At 46.3% G+C, this 23,262-nt stretch overlaps 2 protein-coding genes and 9 non-coding genes across 11 annotated transcripts; all 11 read left to right on the top strand.

Annotated features, from left to right (window-relative positions):
• The first annotated feature begins 1,129 nt into the window (after window positions 1–1,129).
• Trnac-gca (transfer RNA cysteine (anticodon GCA)) lies at window positions 1,130–1,201 on the top strand. The gene has a single exon. It is a non-coding gene; the product is annotated as a tRNA-Cys (tRNA).
• An 11,515-nt stretch (window positions 1,202–12,716) lies between these two features.
• Window positions 12,717–12,788, top strand: Trnac-gca (transfer RNA cysteine (anticodon GCA)). Its single transcript has one exon. It is a non-coding gene; the product is annotated as a tRNA-Cys (tRNA).
• Window positions 12,789–16,802: 4,014 nt separating this feature from the next.
• On the top strand, window positions 16,803–16,874 carry Trnac-gca (transfer RNA cysteine (anticodon GCA)). Its single transcript has one exon. It is a non-coding gene; the product is annotated as a tRNA-Cys (tRNA).
• Window positions 16,875–16,974: 100 nt separating this feature from the next.
• Window positions 16,975–17,836, top strand: LOC119385656 (uncharacterized). Its single transcript, XM_037653060.2, has one exon. The coding sequence runs from the start codon at window positions 17,003–17,005 to the stop codon at window positions 17,822–17,824; it is 822 nt and encodes a 273-aa protein (XP_037508988.1). The 5' UTR covers window positions 16,975–17,002; the 3' UTR covers window positions 17,825–17,836.
• LOC125756991 (uncharacterized) lies at window positions 17,837–18,319 on the top strand. Its single transcript, XM_049412067.1, has one exon. It carries the CDS (start codon window positions 17,837–17,839, stop codon window positions 18,317–18,319), a length of 483 nt encoding a protein of 160 aa, XP_049268024.1.
• Window positions 18,320–22,075: 3,756 nt separating this feature from the next.
• Window positions 22,076–22,147, top strand: Trnac-gca (transfer RNA cysteine (anticodon GCA)). The gene has a single exon. It is a non-coding gene; the product is annotated as a tRNA-Cys (tRNA).
• Window positions 22,148–22,220: 73 nt separating this feature from the next.
• Window positions 22,221–22,292, top strand: Trnac-gca (transfer RNA cysteine (anticodon GCA)). The gene has a single exon. It is a non-coding gene; the product is annotated as a tRNA-Cys (tRNA).
• A 76-nt stretch (window positions 22,293–22,368) lies between these two features.
• Window positions 22,369–22,440, top strand: Trnac-gca (transfer RNA cysteine (anticodon GCA)). Its single transcript has one exon. It is a non-coding gene; the product is annotated as a tRNA-Cys (tRNA).
• Window positions 22,441–22,514: 74 nt separating this feature from the next.
• Window positions 22,515–22,586, top strand: Trnac-gca (transfer RNA cysteine (anticodon GCA)). Its single transcript has one exon. It is a non-coding gene; the product is annotated as a tRNA-Cys (tRNA).
• Window positions 22,587–22,661: 75 nt separating this feature from the next.
• Trnac-gca (transfer RNA cysteine (anticodon GCA)) lies at window positions 22,662–22,733 on the top strand. The gene has a single exon. It is a non-coding gene; the product is annotated as a tRNA-Cys (tRNA).
• Window positions 22,734–22,806: 73 nt separating this feature from the next.
• Trnac-gca (transfer RNA cysteine (anticodon GCA)) lies at window positions 22,807–22,878 on the top strand. The gene has a single exon. It is a non-coding gene; the product is annotated as a tRNA-Cys (tRNA).
• The last annotated feature ends 384 nt before the right edge of the window (window positions 22,879–23,262 follow it).

The raw sequence follows: 23,262 nt of genomic DNA, 5'->3' as shown, positions 1-23,262 counted from the left end.
TCATGATATGCATGTCATGAACAGCATGATGTAGATTCCATGGCCTTGGGGCTCTTGCGGTCGTTCCGTTAATTTCATATATGCCAAAATTGATATGGCGTGACAAGAGTCCATGACCAACATAATGACAGGTCCTAACGTGCAAATCGTGACAGGCATGTCATGTGCAGCATGATTTACATGACATTATGTCGGGGCGCTCGAGGTCGTTTAAATGAATAGATATGTACGAAAACTGGTATGACGAGACATTTCTGTATGACGAACATAACTGACACGTGGTAACATGAAAATCATGACATACATGTCATGTACGACATGGTTTACATGCCACGCTCGTGGCGCACTCGCGGCCGTTTCGCTAAATTGATATACACCAAAATCAGTATTGCGCGACGAGACTGTATGACGAACGTAAATCAGAGGTGGTAACATGAAAATCATGACATGTAAGTCACACATGATTTACATGAATCGCTCATGATGCATTCGCGGCCGTTTCGCTACCTTGATATTCCCCAAAATTGGTATTGCGCGACGCGACTGTATGACGAACATAAGTGACAAGTGGTAGCATGAAAACCATGATATGCATATCATGTATGGCATGATGTACATGCCATACTCATGGTGCACTCGCAGCCATTTCGCTCGTTTGATATACACCTAAATTGGTATTGCGCGATGTGACTGTATGACGAACATAAATTACGGTCTTAACGTGCGAATCACGTTATGCATGTCATGTACGGTATGATTTACGTGACACTGTCATGGTGCGCTTCCGGCCGTTTTGTTAACTGGATATATACCAAAATTGGTATCGCATGACACGAGTGCGTGATGAACATAAACAACAGGTCATGCATTGTATATACCAGAATATACGTTTCATTGGCTTGGTATATACCAGATTGTGCATGCATGCGTGCATGGTAAACATGCGATATATGGTGAACTAGATGCCATGGTATGAATGATTTCATTTGGCTCAAAGGCAAACAACGCGATGTATGCAGCTCTTTGCTGGCTGATTCGCATTACATCGATTCCCACAGTGCGTGGGATCTGTCGGATTTTTTTAGTTATGACGCCCTTGACAACGACGCTCTGATAAAAGCGGGAGCGTGGGGGCATAGCTCAGTGGTAGAGCATTCGACTGCAGATCGAAATGTCCCCGGTTCGAACCCGGGTGCCCCCTTGAACTCCTTCTTTATTTATTTCTTTAGTTATGGCGCTCTTGACAACGAGCCCTGATCGTCTCAGGAGCGTGGGGGGCATAGCTCAGGGGGATTCTACTTCCGGACACTGTCGTGAACGGTTGGGGAATGCTACGCTCCTCTGGGGCGGTATCAGCGGCCATGCCTAGCCGCGGTGACCGGAATGCTGCCTTCGGAAACCAGGAATATGAAGTTATTTTGCCTCCGCTTCCAACCGTCGCATCGTTTTGAATACTGTTTTCCTTCATGCTGATGTTCGAGAACGGCCATACCGAGTGGAAGACATACGTGGCGCACTTGAATACTTGGACATGTTGCCTGACGTTGAAGCGTTAGGCGCATACCAAATGAATCACGTGTGGGCGGTGACGCTGAAGAACAACGAGGCGAAGAAAAAAACTGCTTTCGGCATCTCAAGTGTCAGTGAAGGAGCGGCGTTGCCTCGTGGTGGATCCGAACAACCAGGATATAAGACTAAAGCTACACTGGGTCCTTCATCATGTCGACGACGAAGATGTACGGACGGCGGTTGCACCGTACGGCAAAGTCACGGAAGTGTCAAGGGAGCGATGGCGCACAGAAGGTCTATCCGAGAAAGGGTCAACGACGCGGCTCATAAGTCTGCAGCTCAAAGCAGGCTACACGAAAGAAGACATCCCGCATCAGCTGCGTGTAGCAGGTGAGCTGACCTTAGTAGTTGTTGTTGTTGGAAGAGCTCCCCTCTGCTTACGATGTAAACGAACAGGCCATATCAGATGTGAATGTAGAGTGCCGCGGTGCACATCATGTAAGCGTTTTGGCCATGCTGAGGAAGAGTGCGTAAGAACTTATGCGAAGGTTGCGGGACCCTCTGCATGGGATGATAAAACAGAACATCAGATGGACGAATCAGAAGCCGAGGAAGTTGCAGCTAGCAAAACGAGGGAACTTGAGCCTGTCGACACATTTCCTTCGTTCCTACCAGCCAGTAGCGACAAACCGGAAGAGCCTGTAAGCGTACCCTCTAGACAACGCACTCCGCACTCTGAGAAGTCAACGGCAACGCCCACGAAACCGATGGAAAATACTGTGAACTGTCAGCAAACACCAGTAGAGAAACCCGAGCGTCAACTTGACGACATAATGGATACGAAGACTACCCCGTGGAAGAGAGCACGTGAGGAAACAGAAGCTGAGAACAAGACCCCGGTTGAGTCCAATACCGGCGAACCGCCTACAAAGACGGCCCAAGTCGCCGCATGTCCTTGAAAGCCGAAGCCCAACATACCACCGGATCGGCACACCTCGGGAAGCTCATAGCCTCCTGGTCCAACGAGTTGACAGTGCTATGGCCGGCGATCTACACTCAAGAACTGAGCGAGGCCGAGCGGAAGGGTTTGAACCCCAACGACTTGTCCCCAAGGAGCCTGTGGTGTGTTCGCCCGTGACAGCCTCAAGGGCCAGCTATCGATATAGTACTGTTCGCTGTCCTTTACAGAACAAGGTGAGCGCCATGCGGTCTGGTCTTTATCCCCTAAAATGACGCTAAGACTTAGGGCCAAACAACGAAACGTTCCTTTCCTCAGTAAGGAAGCCTTCATTTTGGTGAGGCCGCCTTATGTCACTCTGAAAGCTTCCTCACTGAGGAGCCCTCGGTGAAAGCTTCCTTGGCGCTTCCTCAGCTTAAGGTTGCTTTGGGGCTACCTTCGTGCGCCCTTAGGTCCGCTCCTGGCCCTGAACGAGCGCTTCACCTCACAGCTAGCCCACGTGATGAGATACGCCACGTGATGCTTGTTTCCGAGGCAACCCTCCCACCCCACCTCTGCGGGGAGACGCGAGCATGCGTGCACTGCACGGACGGTGAAGCGCGTTTAGACTGCATGACAGCGTTTAAAGAGGCGGGTGTTTCAGTGTTGCTAGAACGCACCACGTTTTGCGCTCAACTACGGTGGCTTTTCACATTTAGTAATCGCAGTTGGAAGAAAGCGTACGCGCGTCTCTATTATAAACACTTCAATTTAGAAGTGAGGTGTTGACCAAACCTTTTTTTACAGAATAAACGCTTGTGAGCAAAGCTTATACTCGATAATCTCGAACGCAGGAGCGCGGCAACCATTCCTCCCGCGAGGACGGGTGAAGGGAGCTTTCAGAGTACGCTTGCTTCCTCCGTTGGTACTTGGCTGTAAGGAGGCCTCACGTAAGGTGAGGACGCGGTCGAAGGAAAGGAACGTTTCGTTGTTTGGCCCTTAACACGCCCCTTTGTATCGGCACACTAAACGTGCGTGGATTATCTTCAAAACGCAGACAGTATCAAGTAAAGAGATTGTTATTGGAAAATAATCTTGATATCTTAGCGATTCAAGAAACGAAAGTGGAAAGCCAGGCTCAGACGGACCGCATGGTGGAACCCTTTATCGCGCGGTATTACATATGCGTGTGTCACGCGGTAGGATCTCTGGGGGGTGTGCCTCGTTACTCCGCAACTCCTTCGCATAGTGGTAGAAACTGTGATTGTGTGTAAAACGGGGCGGGTAGTTGTGTGCGATTTTCATACTGTGATTTGAAGTGGAGAGCTATTTGCTTGTACGCGCCGATTAGAGAGGCGAGCACTTAGCTTTCTTCGAAAGCGTTGTATCGTACTTAAATTGTGAACGAATCATTCTACTTTTAGGTGACTTCAACTGTGTGTGTGCCGCTGCTGATAGAATACAAAACGAACCTGTACGAGACCGTAGTAGCACTAAACTAAGTGCGATAGTTCAAGATTATAACTTAGAAGATATTGGAGACATTCTGGCCAAAGGAAGCCGACCACAGTCCACACATTTCCAACGTGCAAGTCAAACACGCCTAGATAGAGTGTACGTGTCTGCAAATGTGGTGCCGCTGTGCCAAGATTACTGCGCAAAGCACGTGTCTTTTAGTGACCACAGCTTGGTAATGTTTTCCTTAGGAGCAAAACACAAAAACCCATCGTTTAATTGGACACTTTGGAAATTTAATGATAAACTGCTACAGGACGATGGTTTTGTGAGCAAAGCAGAAAAAAAACATTGAAACGCTACTATCCAAAACAGACCGCTTTATCGCTGAATGGGAAGTCTTAAAACAAGAGACTAAAATGTGTGCCATCGAAAGAGCATGCGCAATGCGCCGAAATGAGAGAAAAGAAGAGAATGCACTTCGAAGACAATTAGATTATTTGCTGAATGCAGAAAATGCACAATCGGAAGCATTAAGTAACGAAATTAAAAGTGTAAAAAGTAAACTGGAGGCAATAGATGTTGAGACGTATAGAGGAGCCATTGTTCGCGCTCGTAGTGAAAGATTCTTGTTGGGAGAAACGCCGACCAAACGTGCCCTTGCAGAGGAAAAAACTTACGCTGTCAAAAATGAAATAAGAGAGATAGAACATGAAGGTGCTATAACAACGACAAACAAGAAATTGAACTAGCTTTCGTGCAATACTTCAAAAATCTGTTGGGGAACCAAATTAGTACTGCAACAGGCTTCGAAAAGAGTACCTTCACCTAATGCCTTCGTTAGGAAACGATGTGAAGACCCGTCTAGAAGCACCTATAACTATAAGTGAAATTGAAGATGCAATCAATGAATTAAGAGTAGGGAAATCTCCTGGCCCTGATGGCCTGTCAAGTGCATTTTAGAAGACTTTTAAAACCACAGCTTGCAGAAGCCCTGCATCGCGTGATAACTGAAGCGTACAAAGAAAATGTAGTGCCACCATCTTTTAAATCTTCGCATATCACACTAATCCCGAAGTCTGACGATCCGGTCAAGCTCCTGTCAGTCACGTCCTACAGACCAATAAGTTTAGGAAATGTTGATTACAAAATATATATGAAAGTGCTGTCAAAAAGATTGCAAACTGTTATAACAGATTTGGTGGGCCCCCACCAAACATGTGGAATTAAGGCACGCTGATGATATATGGTGCTTATTGGCGCAAGGGCCATTTGATGGCCAAAGAGCGCCAAGACATGATAACGGAACTGAACAATGGTCATGTTACCTGGCTGTATAGGGGCCTAAAATTCCTCGCGCTAAAGGCGGGTAAAACATATATGTAATAAAATCATGAGAGCGACGTGAAGCATGGGCATGGAGAATGAATGGCAAGTGGTCATGATGGTAAAACAATAGTGATATGGTGGGAGCACGAATGCCTCCTCAAGGCCTTTGAGATCAAAGGCAGGGAGGCAGGTGCTTTCTCCAGTATAGCTACCGTAGCAACAACCTCTTTTCAGAGGTCGTGCTACGGATTCCCTGGGTATATGACGTGAAAACCATCGACGTCTTTAAAAAAACGCGAACAGTGACTGATGTTTAAAAACGGCTTCCCTACCGACGAACATTGATGGGTGTAGTGGTAATTGTTGCCGGTAGGGTAGTAGGAAGTGTCGTTTTCTAAGCGTTTCTAGTTCCTTACATTGTATTAAAATGTGAATTACGGTTAGTGTTCACCACATCTCTCACACATGGGTGGATCACCACCAGATAGAAGGTGTGAGTGTGTGCTGTGTGTGTGTCCTATTCTTATCCTGGTAAGTGTTACTTCTGTGCGGCGTGACTGTGTTACTGACGGCCAATACGCGATATGTGGCTTGATAAGATGAAGTTTATTTTGTGTTTGCGTGTCCCACGACCGCTGCCAGTGATCTCGGAGCTTTCTTTTAATGAAGGGTTTTAGGTCGAGTGCAGGGACAGCTATGGATGTATCGGCGGTAGCATTTTCGTGGGCAGAAGCAGCTAGCTGGTCCGCCAAGACGTTTCCTCTAATTTCGCGGTGCCCTTGGCACCCAGCACACTACGACATGCTGTTTGAGTGCGTAGACCGTGCATAGAGTTGTGTAAACCGAGACTAGGACAGGGTTCTTGTGCTTTTTGAGATTTTTCAGAGCTTTCACTACGCTTAGCGAATCAGTGTATATCACTGCACTTTGTAGTTTATTTTCTTTAATATGTTTGATGGCCGCAAATATCGCGTATGCTTCAGCTGTAAAAATACTTGTATTGGGGTGCAGAACGCCTACATCTGAAAAGGATGGGCCAACCGCTGCGTAGGACACAGAAGTGTGAGACTTCGAGGCATCGGTAAAAAATTCTGGGAAAGTGTACTTGTGCTGGAGTTCAAGGAAGTGTGTACGGATATGTGCAGCAGGCGCGTGCTTAGTAACTTCCATGAATGATATATCGCAGTCTACGAGTGTCCACTGCGACGGCGGCGGATATGCAGCGGGAGCCACCAGACGGTGTTCAAGAAGCGGCATACCCATTTCTTCAGATAGGCCCCTCACACGAAGTGCGTAGGGCTTTCTCATGGCAGGACGGTTTCAACAGGACAGAACTGGACAAATCAATTTATAGTAGAGTGTAACGGGTGTTCGTTGTTCGCGTTCACCTTAGGCAATATACAAAAGATAGGTAGGACCTCTGGAGGTGTAACGACCACTCGTTTGATTCAACGTAAAAGGCTTTCTACGGGGCTAGTACGAAAAGCACCCGTAGAAAGGCGAATGCCTAGATGATGGACAGGGTCAAGCATCTTCAAGGCGCTTGGTGTCGCAGAGTGATAGGTTATCGCCCCGAATCTAGGCGCGTGCGTATGAGGCTTCTATAGAGATTCATCAGGCACTTTCTGTCACTTCCCCAGGTAGTGCGTGACAACAACTTTCAGAACATTCATGGGTTTTATGCATTTGTTTTTGATGTACTTGATATGTGGTATAAAGGTAAGCTTCGTGTCTAAGATTAGCCCTAGGAATTTATGTTCTGTATTTACCGACAGACGTTCGATACAGGTTGATGTCTGGATCGGGGTGCGTGCCTCTCTTTCTGGAGAATAAGATAATCGTGCTTTTCTGTGGATTTAGTCGGAACCCGTTTTCCTCTGCCCATTTAGAAACCTTGTTCAAACCAAGCTGAACCTGCCGCTCACACATAGCAAGATTACAAGACTTAGAGCCAATCTGCACATCATCGACGTACGTAGAATAGAACATGTTACGCGGGATGTACAGTCGCAGCGAGTTCATTTTGATAATAAAAAGTGTACAGCTCAATACACCACCTTGCGGAACTCCTGTCTCTTGGACAAATACTCGGGACAAAACATTGCCCACTCGAACACGGAATGTCCGATTGGACAAGTAACTATCGATTATGGTGAACATCCTACCTCGTATACCTAAATGTGAGATGTCTCGAAGTATGCCAAAGCGCCATGTGGTATCATAGGCCTTTTGCATATCGAGGAACACAGATAGAAAGAATTGTTTGTGGACGAAAGCATCACGGATTTGTGCCTCGATACGTAGCAGGTGGTCAGTTGTGGATCTACCTTCTCGAAACCCGCATTGGTATGGGTCAAGTAGACAGTTCGTTTCAAGGAAGTGTAGGAGTCGCCTGTTTATCATCTTTTCGAAAACCTTGCACAGACAGCTTGTTAGGGCTATAGGCCTGTAATTGGAAACTGAGGAGGGTCCTTGCCCTGTTTTAAAATAGGAATAATAATAGCTTCTTTCCAGGCAGAGGGGATCTCGCCGGAAAGCCAAACAGCATTATACAAGGAAAGGAGGGTTTTTTGGGTTTCAGACGGCAGGTGTTTCAACATTTCATATACAACACGGTCGGAGCCTGGGGCGGAATTATTGCAGCAATTAAGCGATACTTGTAGCTCAGCTATGCAGAAAGATTCATTGTATGCTTCGTTATTTGTGGATTTGCGCTCTAGTTTCTGTCTTTCGATTCTGTTTTGTATCGTTGGAAGGCTTCAGTATAGTGCGACGAGCTCGACACCTGTTCGAAGTGTGCGCCGAGGAGTTTGCCTGGTCTTCCAAGCTGTCGCCTTGTGTGTTAACTAGAGGAAGTGAATGTGCTTGTCTGCCTGCTACCCTACTAACCATGTTCCAGACTTTAGCCTCCTGTGTATATGAATTGATACCCGATAAAAACTTCTGCCAACTTCCCTTCTTGCCTGTCGGCGCGTTCTCCTGCCTTGGGACTTTATGTTCTTAAAACTGTCCAGATTCTCAGCTGTCGGGGAGTCCCGAAGCAGCCTCCATGCCTTGTTTTGTTTTTTTGCGCGCGTTTCGGCACTCAGTGTTCCACCACGGCACACGTCTTTTGCCGGGCAGTCCACTTGTTTGTGGTATACACTTAGTTGCAGCATCAATCAAAAAAGCAGTAAAATATTCTACAGCTTCATCCATGCTTAAAGCACACATGTCGTTCCAACTTAGGAGAGCCACTTTACGAAAATGTTCCCAATCTGCTTTGTCAATTTGCCATTTGGGAACCTGTGGAGGACACTCATTTACTATTGGTGTGCTGAGAACTACAGGAAAGTGATCACTTCCGTAAGGATTATTAATGACTTTCCATTTGAGGAGGGGTAGAAGTGATGGAGATGTGATGCTGAGGTCTATGGCCGAGTAGGTATTGTTGGCGAGGCTATAATATGTTGGCTCTTTTTGATTCAGAAGACATGCGTCGGAAGAGAACAGGAAATGTTCAATAAGACGACCTCGCGCATCGCAGCGAGAGTCACCCCATAGACAGCTATGTGCATTAAAGTCCCCAAGTACCAGATACGGTTCTGGAAGTTCATCTATTAGTGATTGAATTCATGTTTCTGAAGGTGGTAGGTGGAGGTATGTAGATAGAGCATATGGTGACGAGTTTGTTCAAAAGAACCGCTCGAACAGCCACTGCCTCGAGGGACGTTTGTAGTGGTAACGTGTGCATGCTACTCCTTGATTAACTATAACGGCTACGCCACCAGATGACGCTACAGCATCATCCCGGTCCTTTTGAAATATAAGATAGTGGCGTAGAAAATTGGTGTTCTTAGCTTTTAGGTGCGTTTCTTGTACACACAAGCACTTTTGGCGAGTGTTCGTGTAGCAACTCTGGATATCGTCAAGGTTTCTTAGAAGACCTCTAACGTTCCAATTGTATAATTTGTGTGTCCATTTTGGGTGTAAGATAGTGCTGTGTGTACTGAAAAAACTATTGCCTTAAGTCACAGAACCCTTTCCAGGCCCTGTGATGCGGGCTTTTTCTTTTTTGGCGCGCTCCAACGAGCTACGCCGTTCCTTCGGCGCCTGAGACGCCGTTGGGCTTGCCATTGTGTCCATCGCCTCGGTAGAGACGCTGGATGCCCATTCGCGTGTTACGCGCACGGGTGTTGGAATTTTGGGGCTCTCTGCCTGAGCAGAAGGCCCTGGGCCTGCAGATCCGGAGGCCTGCCTGCCGTTTGGTTGCGGAGCAGCACGGGCTGCTTCCGCTGAGGGGGCGGTGACGCTACCGCCCGTCCACTGTGCTGGTACGTGCGGTCGCCGCGAAACCTTTGTGGCACTGCCCCCTTGCGTGCCACGTCCGCGTACAAATGACCCTGTGCGATAGAGAGGCGTTGGCGCGCCTCCCTAAAAGAGATGTTTTCTGTTACCTTCAGTGTAATTATTTCTTTTTCTTTTTTCCATGTAGGACACGTGCGAGAGTACGCTGCGTGTCCGCCATCGCAGTTTGCGCAGTGGGGAGTTTCAGCACAGTTGTCACTAGGGTGTTCGTGTAGCTGCACTTGGCACAGGTTTGACGGCCACGGCAGCTCTGGGAGCCGTGACCGAAGCGCTGGCACTTGAAGCAACGCCGCGGGTTCGGTATGTACGGTCTGACCTTTAGTTTCAGGTATCCTGTTTCGATGTGTTCTGGTAGTGTGCTTGTGCCAAAAGTGAGGATTAGATGCTTTGTGAGGATTTCTTTATCATCGCGCCTGATTTTGATCCGCTGTCAATTTATCACGTGCTGTTCACTCCAGCCTTCGAGGAGCTCAGTTTCTGTCAGGTCGAGTAGATCTTGGTCGGACACTACGCCTCGGGAGCTGTTAAGGGAACGGTGCGGTGTGACCAGAAAGAGGTGTCGTTCCAAAAGAGACGAGTTTGGTGAGATTTTCGAACTGTGTCTTGTTTTGAATTTCAAGGAGAAGGTCACCACTAGCCATTCTTGTCACCTTATAACCTTGGCCAAGTGTATCGGTCAGGCATCTTGAGACAACAAAAGGAGAAATCGTTCTTGCGTTCTTTTCAAGGTTTTCGCAGGGATTATGTGGAATCGTGGGAAAATTTCTTTTGGTTTCTGAAAAAAGGTGTCTTCGGTGCGCCCTCTCTTTGTGAGAGGAGGACGATCATGCAGTCGGGGGAGGAAGCGGAAGCCATAAATTATGTATCAATTCGGCAGCTGTGCCAGCCGCCCACCATGGAGCCCAACATGGGGACGCGACAGCACTTAGATGTATATAAGGCATGCCAACGTCAGCTGTACACAGCCACTATAACCAAATATAATGTGCCCAAGAGAGGGCACACACACAAGGTTAACCCTCGCCGCCAGGAAACGGAAGTAAATAGAAGTGAGGAGAGGACAGGAAAGATGAAAAGTGGGAGAAAAGACGAAGATGTGAGGGGAGAGAGAGACAGGAAAAGGCGACTGCCGATCTCCCCCTGGGTGGGTCAGCCCAGGGGTGCCGTCTACGTGAAGCCGGGGCCAAAGGGGTGTGTTGCCTCTGCCGGGGGGCCATAAAGGTCCAATCACCCGGCGTCGGCTCAACCCCCAGGATCCCCTTTTCCCCAGGACACGGCAAAGCCACGCACGGCTAGGCGTGGGAGGGGGTCGAAACCCCCCCGTTAGCTCGGGTCCGTGGTGTCGCTACACACCAAAAGCCTGCTAGCGCAGACGCCCCTGCGGGGGAATTAAGGCACGCTCAATTTTTACTAACATTCATGTGGCAAGGAGTGCACTAGAAAACTGTGACGATTTTTCAGAATGGCTAGCAATGTTACAACTGGATCTGGAGAAGCATTTGATCGCGTTCCCATGAAATCCTTTTCAGCATACTGGAACATATCAATCTGGGGTCTGTGATAACCGATGGAGGGAAAATGTGCTACAGATGCAGTTCAGCGAGCCTTATTGTTAACAAAAATGTTGCCCAAAGTTTCAAGATTAAATGTGGAATCAGACAAGGCTGCCCCTTGTCATCGTTATTATTCGCATTTTTCTCGAGCCCTTTGTGTGAAAATCCTTCATAATGAGAGAAGTCATGGCTGTAGGTTGTTAACAAACGAAGTCAAAGTACTCTGTTACGCCGACGATATAGCTGTTTTCTGTACCGATAAGAACAGCATAAAAGAAAGCGTGAAAGAACACGATTATTTTGCACAGTTACAGGAAGTGTTATAAACTGGAGCAAGTGCATGGTTTCTGGCATGGACCGTGGGAAAATACGCCAGATTACTATGCAAGCATGACATGACTACCACACAGTCAGATACCTAGGCGTGCCGTTGGAGCACTATCGCGATACGACGCAATACTGGAACGACGAAACCGATCGCGTTAAGGAACAAACTGATAATGGGGCGGGCGGGACTTTTCTGTGTTCACTCGGGCTTCAGTTTGCAACGTTTTTCTAGTTGCCAAAGTTGGTATGTTCTTCAAGTGCTTTGTATGTCTCGCGTCAACGTGCAGAAACTGCACAGTCTTTGCAGTGTTCGTGTGGCGCTCACATGGGAGAGAACTAGCCGAACAAATTTATTTAGGTTCACTACCGCAGTGGTGGATTGGGTTAGTCCACTAATTCTTTAAACAAATTGTGTCCAGATTTATTTTCTTGCGTGACCAGAAGAACTGACTTCCTCCGAACAGTAATACAAACACGATTAGGTAACGCCATCCCGGACTTTGTGTATCTAGTATTGTGAAGCAAGGGAATGTTCGCGGCTTCCTTCGCGAGGTCCTTTTGTCCTTCCAATGCTAAGAGTGAGGTTTTCAATGGAATACTTAAGTAATGTTCCGAAAAAACGTTTATATAAAGACATTATCGACGTTATGTTACCAGTGCCTGTGTATCGAGCTATGTACTGTGTAGGCTCAGAGCGAAACGTTGTAAAGCGAGTTAAAAGAATGATAGTCCGCCCATCGTTTTAAAACAATTTCTTCCAATACATACGAACACTCTACCGGTAAAACCGTGGTTGAAAGACAAAGGACTGTTTGTACCATGGTCAATAAACTGCCTCATCTGCCGAAAGCCCGAAACAATTGAACATATTTTCCTAGATTGCTGGGATGCAGTATTCCTGTGGGATGTCTTGCAGAGAACCCTCAAAAAAGAACTGCCTGTAACGCCCTACGGCATCCGTTTTCTTCCCGTAGAAAATGAAAACGGAGTACCTTATGACATGATCATGGCTCTGACCTTACACAGCTTATGGAAAACGTGTATGGCTGTACGAAATGTCGATGTAGACGCCAAGGCCCCCCGAGAATACTTCATTGAAAATATTGTCCAAAGATGTGTATAAGTCGCAGTCCCATCCACCAGACTGGCTACCTGTATTAGATACTTTAGTAAGCTTAAAACGGTTTTAATGGTTCTGTTGGCTTCATAGTGTGGTGAATGTTATGTATACTTGAAGGCGTGGCAATAAAGAAAAAAAGGGGGGCATAGCTGAGTGGTAGAGCATTCGACTGCAGATCGAAAAGTCCCCGGTTCAAACCCGGGTGCCCCCTTGAGCTCCTTCTTTACGTATTTTTTTAGTTATGACGCCATTGACAACGACGCCCTGATCCTCTCAGGAGTGTGGGGGCATAGCTCAGTGCCAGAGCCTCTGTATAGAACATTGTACCCCAATGGGCCAGGGGATGACGTCTTAAAGAGAGTAAAAAAGATGCCAGTTCGGCCATCAGGTTCAGACATTCTTTTTCAAACTTAATAGTGGCACACTCCCTACATTACCTTGGCTCCGTGAAAAAGGAGTATTTGTACCTTGGTCAGTAGACTGATTTATCTGTACAAAACGTGAGACAGTTCACCACATTTTTCTGGACTGTACTGATGTAGTCTTTCTCTGGGACATCCTTCAAAGGACCTTGAAGAAAGAACTGCCCGTTGCACCCATATGGCATCCGTTTTTCTGCCTGTCATAGGCGTAGGGGGTGTGCCCTACGATATGTTCATGGCACTGGTCCTTCACAGTGTGTGAGAACACGGATGGCAGTGCGAGACGTAGACGTGAATCCCCGGCCTGCTCTAGAGTATTTCATTGAAAGTGTGCAATATTTGATGGCTGCATACGAGGCAGAAAATGATAGCCAGAGTGGTTCCCCTGTTTGGATGATTTGGTTGGCATGAAGCGTCTGCCTTTTTAAATCCATGTGGTGAAAGGTGGGGCAGCACTTTTACATGTGACACTGCACTGTATTTTTATATGTTGATTGTACTTTGTTTGCTAAGCGGGCAATAAAGAAAAAAAAAACATAGCTCAGTGGTAACGCATTCGACCGCAGATCGAAAGGTCCCCGGTAGAAACCGGGTGCCCCCTTGAACTCCTTCCTTCCTTTATTTTTTTTTTAGTTATGACGCCCTTGACAACAACGCCCTGATCCTCTCAGGAGCGTGGGGGCAGTGCTGGGCAATATCGAAGATACATGTATCTGAGATACTATCTTAGATACTCGTTGGGCATCTTATATCTGTATCGCGATACGTCTCGTAAAACTAGTATCTGTATCTGTATTCCCGATACATTCAGGAATGTATCGTGTACCTTAAGATACAAGATACTGCTATAGAAACAGCACCGCGTGAAACACTAAACGTTGTCTGATCACCCCTCCTTAAGCTGATATTGTTGCCAGTAAGCCACCAGAATAAAACAAAACTGCGACATTTTTGCTTATCTTTCCGCCAGAGGGCTCTATCGAGCACAGGCGATTAGGTATACGCGTTCTATTGGTGGAGCAGATGTCACGTGATCGCTCTCGAGCTATCTCGACAAAACAAGCGCGCGAACGTCTACGCGCAGCCAACCTTTTGTTTCTCGATATTTTCTTTCTTTTTAGTTGTGTCGGTGTGATGACACTTGTTTGTAGCGACAGTACTTGTTGCGTTCTCCGATGCGTGCGGAGTCTTCCGCTCAAATTCTGATGCCGCTATAGGGTCGTTATCGAAGTTTGTATAGCGTAGTGCTCATTTAAATCTAAAGAATGCAAGAATTGGGTTGATTTGCGTCCCGCTGCTTCACACATCAGCGATTTGAAAGATCTCGTGAATGTCAGCGTCACTTACATACAATGCGATCACTTATATGCAAATGAGATTTTCACAACCATCGCACCACCGGTGCCGAATGCCAGATGCCATAGAACAAGCATTCACGTAACATAAGCTATTTTGGCGTACAGTGTTTTTGTTCTTCGTGCTAAATGATCCCAGACGTTTTTAATGATAATTTGATGTTAGCACAAGTGCTCTCTATATATGCTGTCCTCCGTTTGCATTCCACACATTACCTGGGCTTCTGTATAGTTTTGCTCGTCTTTTTTTTTAATGTAACATGTCTCTTGTAACGTGCTCCTAAATTCCTTTTCTGGTTATTCTGATTTTTATCTGTCGGCGTCTTTGCTACTATTTATACATCTACATTCCATGTTAGTTTACTGTTATGTCAAGGCATATTGAGGACAAGGTAAAATAATCTGAGCATGCCTAAAGTATGCCGTAACAAAAATTCTGCTTACGATTTAGTAATACTGTGAAATTGAGTTTTCGTCATAATATTGCAAATTATGAAAAAAAAATCTTAAAGATATTAGGAAGGTAACTTGAGAAACACGATACCAAGTATTCCGCGTTTTCTCTTGATCTTCCCCACGAGCCCTCTTATGCTATTTTCTATAGGCACTGAGCTTTCTCTTGGCTGACTTTAACATCTAAGTGGACGATACATCATTCTCTGTTGTCATACCGTTTAGGGGTGCCGCCTGTATCGTGTTATATAGGCTATTTTACATGACTGGAACCAATATTTGCAAAGAAGTGGTTAGCTTCAACTGATAAAACAAAATACATAATTTACCGTCGTGTGGCTCTCATTAGGGTATTTTTATGCATCGCTTAATTTCTTAATTAACTAGGATGAATGGTGCAAAATTTCTGATATTCACTTCAGGCCCAATTGCGTTTCGTTACGTTGTAAAAGGTATTCCAAAACGAGTGATACCATTTTTCGTGGAAGCGTACATACTGGCGTAGTGATTTTTTTCCGGCATTGAAAGAAAGCCGGTTATATATGACTACGTTACTGCATTCGTGCGCTACCGTACTGCAGTGCTGTCAAACGTGCTTGGAGCGGACAATCGGCGCGTGGACCGTGGCGAAATGAGCGGCCGCTGCTCTAGCATCATCTCCCCAAGACGTCCACATTCCTGGCTGCCGCACACGGCAAGAAAACGCCATCGCCTCTGAAAAGCGATAGGATGACGGTCCGCGCGTCGGTTGTTTCGTTCGAAAAACGTTTCAGAGCGCTGCCGCACGCTAGCGCATTAGCGCAGATGCGTGGTTTGATTTCATATTTCACGGGTGTTCTTTAAAAGCCAGAATATGTTCACCACGCAGCATGTATGTACGTCGCAAAAAAAAAAAAAAAGAACGGAACGGAACGGGTAATTACTTGTTTTTTAAATATTTGGTTCTACTTACGTGAAACAACTTGTACACTTATTTACTGTGATTGTTTAATACGGAACCACCCAGCTATTTGATTTATTAGACATATTCATTTTACTTTTTTAGGTCACCGTAAAGTTTCCTTTTTTTTATTGTTACAAATCAGCAGGTAAGCAGAGCTAGAAGTGGCAGTAGTGTGCGTAGCAGTGACCTACTGCGACGCTTGAGTGAGTGAGTAAGAACTTCATTTTTATTGCGTCGCTTTGCGTCACTAGGATACATCTGAGACGTTTCTGGGCGGCACAAGTCCTCTTGGAGAAGAAATGGTAAAGATTGCACGTTATCAATATGTTGCTCACGAACACTTTATGAGAGCAGATAAGTACGATATGGAAAAAATCAATGCAGTTCTTTGTCCTCAAGCAATAAATTGTGAGCGCTGACTCTGTAGTTATCTACACACCATGCGTCACAAAAATATCGCTACCAGCGTTGTTACTGCTCTACACCTGCCGTGTGATGCGGTATTACGAAAACGGTAATACGCTTACGGACAAGGTAAGACTGCACAGCGGCATTTGCGCCATCTTACGGATGCTTCTTCATGACGTTGTTGCAAAGAGATGGCATCCCGCTAGCGGGGTGCCATCTACTTGCAACTATAGTCGCTACTTAGAAGTAGAGCTGCGACGCCCATCGATTACAAAAGTGTCAAGCAAAAACGACCGACAGCACAGGGTACAAAACCTGTCTTGTTAAGCAGCCAAACAAATCCCAATAAGTTGTTTCGGAATGAATCTACTAGTATGCTTTGAGCATGACAGAACTTTCGGGATAAAAACATATATTTCATTAAAATTAAACAAAGTTGCTCGCAGTTAAGAAACTTTTCAAATAAACAACTTTGTACATAGGTCTCTGCTGCTTCATTATATGGATCTATAATAGCAGATTTGCCAATGTATCGAAATATCTTAATATACAATTGGGAAGTATCGTATCGGATACAATAATTCCGGAAGTATCTTGTATCGTATCGCAATACAATTTCACAGTATCTTTGCCCAGCCCTGTGTGGGGGCGTAGCTCAGTGGTAGAGCATTCGACTGCAGATCGAAAAGTCCCCGGTTCAAACCCGGGTGCCCCCTTGAACTCCTTCTTTTACTTATTTTTTTAGTTATGACGCCCTTGACAACGACGCCGTGATCCTCTCGGGAGCGTGGGGGCATAGCTCGAATTCCACTTCCGGTTGCGAAAGCGTTCGGACGTGTGTATCATGAGCTTCGTTGGAGCGGCATCGGCGGCCCAGCTTAGCCGCGGTTCCAGGATTGAAATGCCACAGGATTATGCCGTCATTTTGCCCCCTCTGCCAAATGGGTATGTGGTTCAGAACACTGTTTTTCTGCACGCAGATGTAAAAGGAAGGCCTTATCACGCGGAAGATTTTCGTGAACCACTTTTTCGACGTGTCCCGCCCACCGAGGTTCTTGCGCTTGGCGCATATCAAATGAATCACGTGTGGGCGGTGACCTGTAAAAGCGCTGAAGGTGTGAAGAAACTTTTAGCTGAACCGCAATTGACTGTGAAAGGCCTCAAATGCATGGTAATTGACCCAAGCCACCGCGACGTCCGGCTGAAACTGCATTGGTTGCTCTACCACGTGAGAGAAGAAGACGTCCGAAATGCGCTGATCCCTTACGGGACGGTCGTTGACGTAGGAATGGATAAATGGCGAATTGATGGCTACACGCAGCAGAATACCATGACAAGAACCGTGACGCTCCGGCTCAAGGCTAACGTTACGCTGGACGATATACCCCACCAGTTACGAGTTGGAGGGGAGCTCGCACTTATCGTGGCCCCCGGAAAGGCGCCGAGGTGTTTGCGCTGCCAGCAGATTGGCCACATTAGAAAAGACTGTCGAGTTCCGCGGTGCGACACGTGCAAACGCTTTGGTCATGCCCCAGCGAACTGCACGAGGACGTATGCGGCAGCTACCTTGAACACCGGGAGCACGGATAAATCCGAGCTCACTATGGACGAAGCCGAAGCCGAAGAATCGGTGAAATCAAAGGCGGATTCTGCAGGCAAAACCTAAAGTACGGCAGGCATGACGCAGTTGAAGAAAGAAGCGGCAAAGTCAACTGACAGTGCAAGGGTGGTGCAACCTATTGCAGAATCACCGGTGAAACCCAAGGTGACGTCTGCAGGAGACACGCCAAGTACAGGAGGCATGATGGAGGTGAAAGAAACGGCAAAGTCAGCTGACAGTGCGGGTGTGCAATCTGCCGCAGAATCATCGACGAGCGCAAAGGAGGCCCATGTATCAAAGGATGTGACCGCTGAAACGAGTGAGAGCAAAAGAACTACTCGGACTGTCCAGGAACCTTCCGACGGTTGTGCCATGGAGTGGCACGACGCTGAAGAACCCGGGACTGGAGGGAAAAGACCACGAGACGCAGTCCTATCAGAACCAAATGATGCAAGCAGTCAAGAACCGCCTGCGAAAGCGGCTGTCTTTCGGAGGCAGCGGCTGATGGTCAAGCCAAACGTCGTAGAAGGGGAAAAGAGGGCGGCCAAGCCGCCCCCTTGACGACGCACTAGGTGCGCGCCCCCCTGCCCAGAAGGTGTGCCTGATGACTGAGTAGGCGTTATTCAGCGAAGACTGTTTGGTGAGCACTTACTTCTACCATAAAAATGGCAGTGAGACTTGAGCGAGCAGTACGGTTTGCCAGTATAAATGTACGCGGGTTAGCTTCTAGAAGGCGGCAGTACCAATTGAGTAGATTGTTTTCGGAGCATGAATTCGACGTGATTGCTGTGCAGGAAACCAAATTAGCGACCGAGGAGGATAATGATCGCATGGTGTTTACCTTTCGCTCAATGTATAACGTTTGTGTGTCCCACGCCAATGGCTTATCAGGAGGATGTGCTCTTTTCATCAGAAAATCTATGGGTGCTGTTGAAAGAAGTGTAATAAGCAGTGATAACGGACGTTTTGTAGTGTGTGATTTTTCTTTCTTGAAATTTGAATGGCGCGTGATATGTGTGTATGCCCCGAACCGAGAGAGCGAAAGGAAGGTTTTCTTTCAAGAAATAAGTAATTTACTCGAATGTGACAAATATGTAATACTTGTTGGTGATTTTAACTGCGTGTGCGCGAAAGAAGACCACGCCAAGCCAATCCAATTATGTGATCAAAGCGCGGTGTTTTTGAACGAATCGATTGCAGAGAAGGGATTGGAAGATTTTGGCCTATGCATGTCTAATGGTAGAGTTCAGTTTACGCACTTTCAGGGTCTAAGCCACGCACGGTTAGATAGAGCGTACATCTCGCTGGACCTTGTTATGTGCTGTGATGATTATAATGTTACACCGGTGTCTTTCAGCGACCACTGTATGATTAGCTTTACACTTGGTGCTAGGGAGAGGATACATAAATTTAACTGGCACCTGTGGAAATTAAACAATAATGTCTTGAAGAATGAAACTTTTGGCAGAGATGTAACCGAAGCCCTTACGAAGCTATATGATAATCAAAAAGACGACTGGGAAGCGAAGTGGGAAACGTTCAAACAAGATGTCAAAATGAAAGCGATAGATCAAACTACTAAGAATAATTTTGAGAAGAAGCAGGAGGAAAGGAGCCTACAAAGGCAACTACAAGCTCTCTTGGAGGAAGAAAGTATGAAACCTGGCTTGTTTACCGAAGAAATTAGAAATACTAAAAACAAACTGGAAATTTTAGACAGACAGAAGTATAAAGGTTCTATAATAAGAACTAGAAGTGAAAAGCTTTGGATGGGCGAGACACCCACAAAAAGAGCTCTGGGGGACGAAAAGAAATATGCACAAAGAAAAGAAGTAAAGGAAATAATGCACAAGGATAGGCTGACAAGTGAAAAAGCTCAGATAATGGAAGCGTTTGTGGAACATTATCGCGATCTGCTCGGCAAGCGTGTACCGATGGCCAGAGGCTTTACTGGTATCTTTCTCCCTATCATGCCCAAGCTTGACACAGATACACAAGAAAGATTAGGGGCTCCTATCAGCGTGCAGGAAATCAAAAAAGCTATCGACGACCTAAGCACGGGAAAGACGCCCGGCCCAGATGGAATCGGAGCTGAGTTTTATAAAACGTTTAAAGAAGAAGTAGCAAATGCGCTGTACGAAGTTATGGTAGAAGCATATAAAAAGAAGAAACTACCGTGCTCTTTCACGCAAGCGCATACTGTCTTAATTCCGAAAACATGATAGCACCAAACTACAATCTGTAGCATCATATCGACCTATAAGCCTTTTGAACACTGATTACAAAATATTCATGAAGGTTTTAACCAGGAGAATGCAGAATGTCATCGAAAAGATTGTAGGAACACACCAGATATGTGGCATTAGAGGTCGCAGCATTACAACAAACATACATATAGTAAGAAGCGTTCTAGAGATTTGTGATGCCTTCGAAGAACGAATAGCAATGATGCAACTAGATTTACAAAAAGCTTTCGATCGTGTCTCGCATGAAGTATTGTTCAGTGTGTTGAAGCATGTGGAAGTTGGTGACATAATCTTGGATGCTGTTAAGATGGCATACTCGCAGTGTGTAACACGTCTGATAGTCAATAGGCAGCTCAGTGAGGAAATTGAAATACTCAGTTCTATCAGACGAGGATGTCCGGCCTCAGCATTGTTATTTGCCATCTACCTAGAACCCTTTTGTTTATCAATAATTAATAACACAAGTGTCCACGGCTTTCGGTTACAGAATGCGGAGATAAAGCTACTTGCTTACGCCGATGATGTGGCGGTACTTTGCCAAGATAGACAGAGTATATGTGAGGTTGTTCATATGGCAAATAAATTTTGCGACATGACGGGCAGCATAATTAATTGGGACAAAACAACTGCCTTTTGGTACGGTAATTGGGATATGATACCTGAGGTATACCTCAACGTAAAATGGGAAAGTAAACCCTTAAAGTATCTTGGTGTACCTTTGGAAAGCCATCGTGACAACACTGATTACTGGAAGGGTGAAGCAGAAACACTCAAGCAAAAAGCAAACGCTTGGGGTGGTCGGGATTTGTCTATTTTCGCGCGTGCGTCCGTATGCAACATGTTCCTTATATCCAAAATATGGTACGTCATGCAAGTCATCTGTATGACGCGCATTAATGTGCAGAAATTTCATAGGATTTTTGCAGTGTTTGTGTGGAAATCGTCATGGGAACGTACAAGTCGTTCAAACTTATTCCAGTCCGTTCGCAACGGAGGAGTTGGTTTATGTCATTTATTTATAAGACAAGTTGTCTCTCGTTTTATGTTCCTGCGAGACCAAAAAAAATGAATTCCTGCATACTGTGATACAACTAAGACTGTCTTCGCGCATTCCGGATTTTGTTGTGTGATCAAACAATGATATGTGCCGATATGTGACCGGTTTTTTTGAGAGAAGTTATACAATCTTTTGAATTTTTGAAAGTCCGTTTTTCTATCGAATATCTTTCCACTGTTAAACGAAATAAGCTGTACAAAGATCTCTGTGATGTCCAGTTACCAACACCCTTGTACAGATCTGTGTTCAATGGAGGTCCCGGACAGGACGTTTTAAAAAGGGTCAAAAGAATGAACGTGAAAGCAGGGGCAAAAGCGTTCTTTTTTAAACTTCATTCCGGTACGCTCCCCGTAAAGCAATGGTTAGCGGATAAGGGAATCGATGTGCCATGGACAACCAATTGTTTGCTTTGTAAAACACCTGAGACAATAGAGCATGTATTTATTCATTGCTGGGACGCAGTCTTTCATTGGGACATCCTTCAAAGAACATTGAAAAAAGAGCTGCGCATTACGAGCTATGGCATTCGTTTTCTGTGTGTGGACAACGAGGACGACGTCCCATATGACATGTTTATGTTAATCAGTCTTCACAACATCTGGCAGACTACAATGGCTGTCCGACATATGGACCAAAACACGCGTCCTGTCCGGGAAAACTTCATTGCAAATATAAGGCATATTGCTGAAGTGTATAGAGCACAAGAAGAACCTCCCCGCTAGTTGCCAATGTTGGACGAACTGTGTCACTTGAAAAAAATTTTAATGTGAACACTACGGACAAAACGTTGGTCCAAGTGTGTTTGTTTTTACCATTCCTGTTTCTGTGTGACCACCTGTAAAGAAAAACAGGCAAAAAAAAAAAAAACCGAAAAGCATAGCTCAGTGGTAGAGCATTCGACCGCAGATCGAAAAGTCCCCGGTTCAAACCCGGGTGCCCCCTTGAACTGCTTCGTTTACGTATTTTTTTTGTTATGACGCCCTTGACAACAACGCCGTGTTCCTCTCAGGAGAGTGGGGCATAGCTCAGTGGTAGAGCATTCGACTGCAGATCGAAAAGTCCCCGGTTCAAACCCGGGTGCGCCCTTGAACTACTCCTTTTACTTATTTTTTTAGTTATGACGCCCTTGACAACGACGCCGTGATCCTCGCAGGAGCGTGGGGGCATAGCTCAGTGGTAGAGCATTCGACTGCAGATCGAAAAGTCCCCGGTTCAAAACCGGGTGCCCCCTTGAACTTCTTCTTTTACTTATGTTTTTTTTAGTTATGACGCCCTTGACAACGACGCCGTGATCCTCTCAGGAGAGTGGGGGCATACCTCAGTGGTAGAGCATTCGACTGCAGATCGAAAAGTCCCCGTTTCAAACCCGGGTGCCCCCTTGAACTCCTTCTTTTACTTATTTTTTTTAGTTATGACGCCCTTGACAACGACGCCGTGATCCTCTCAGGAGCGTGGGGGCATAGCTCAGTGGTAGAGCATTCGACTGCAGATCGAAAAGTCCCCGGTTCAAACCCGGGTGCCCCCTTGAACTCCTTCTTTTACTTATTTTTTTTTAGTTATGACGCCCTTGACAACAACGCCGTGATCCTCCCCGTAGACTGGGGGCATAGCTCTGTGGTAGAGCATTCGACTGCAGATCGAAAAGTCCCCGGTTCAAACCCGGGTGCCCCCTTGAACTACTTCTTTTACTTATTTTTTTAGTTATGACGCCCTTGACAACGACGCCGTGATCCTCTCAGGAGCGTGGGGGCATAGCTCAGTGGTAGAGCATTCTACTGCAGATCGAAAAGTCCCCGGTTCAAACCCGGGTGCCCCCTTGAACTCCTTCTTTTACTTATTATTTTTTTTTAGTTATGACGCCCTTGACAACGACGCCGTGATCCTCTCAGGAGAGTGGGGGCGTAGCTCAGTGGTAGAGCATTCGACTGCAGATGGAAAATTCCGGGGTTCAAACCCGGGTGCCGCCTTGAACTCCTTCTTTTACGTATTTTTTTGTTATGACGCCCTTGACAACGACGCCGTGGTCCTCTCAGGAGAGTGGGGAATAGCTCAGGGGATTCCACTTCCGGCCGCGACAGCGTACGGACGTGTCTTCATGAGCTCCGACGGAGCGGCGATAGCGGCCAAGGTAGGGCGCGGAAACAGGTTATCTGCAATGGAAAACGAATACCAGGTTGTTCTGCCCAGTTTGCCTACAGGTC

Source organism: Rhipicephalus sanguineus, chromosome 1 (assembly GCF_013339695.2).
Source record: "Rhipicephalus sanguineus isolate Rsan-2018 chromosome 1, BIME_Rsan_1.4, whole genome shotgun sequence".
Lineage (NCBI taxonomy): Eukaryota > Metazoa > Arthropoda > Arachnida > Ixodida > Ixodidae > Rhipicephalus > Rhipicephalus sanguineus.
The sequence above is the reverse complement of the archived record's forward strand: the minus strand, read 5'-3'. Positions and strand labels throughout refer to the sequence as shown.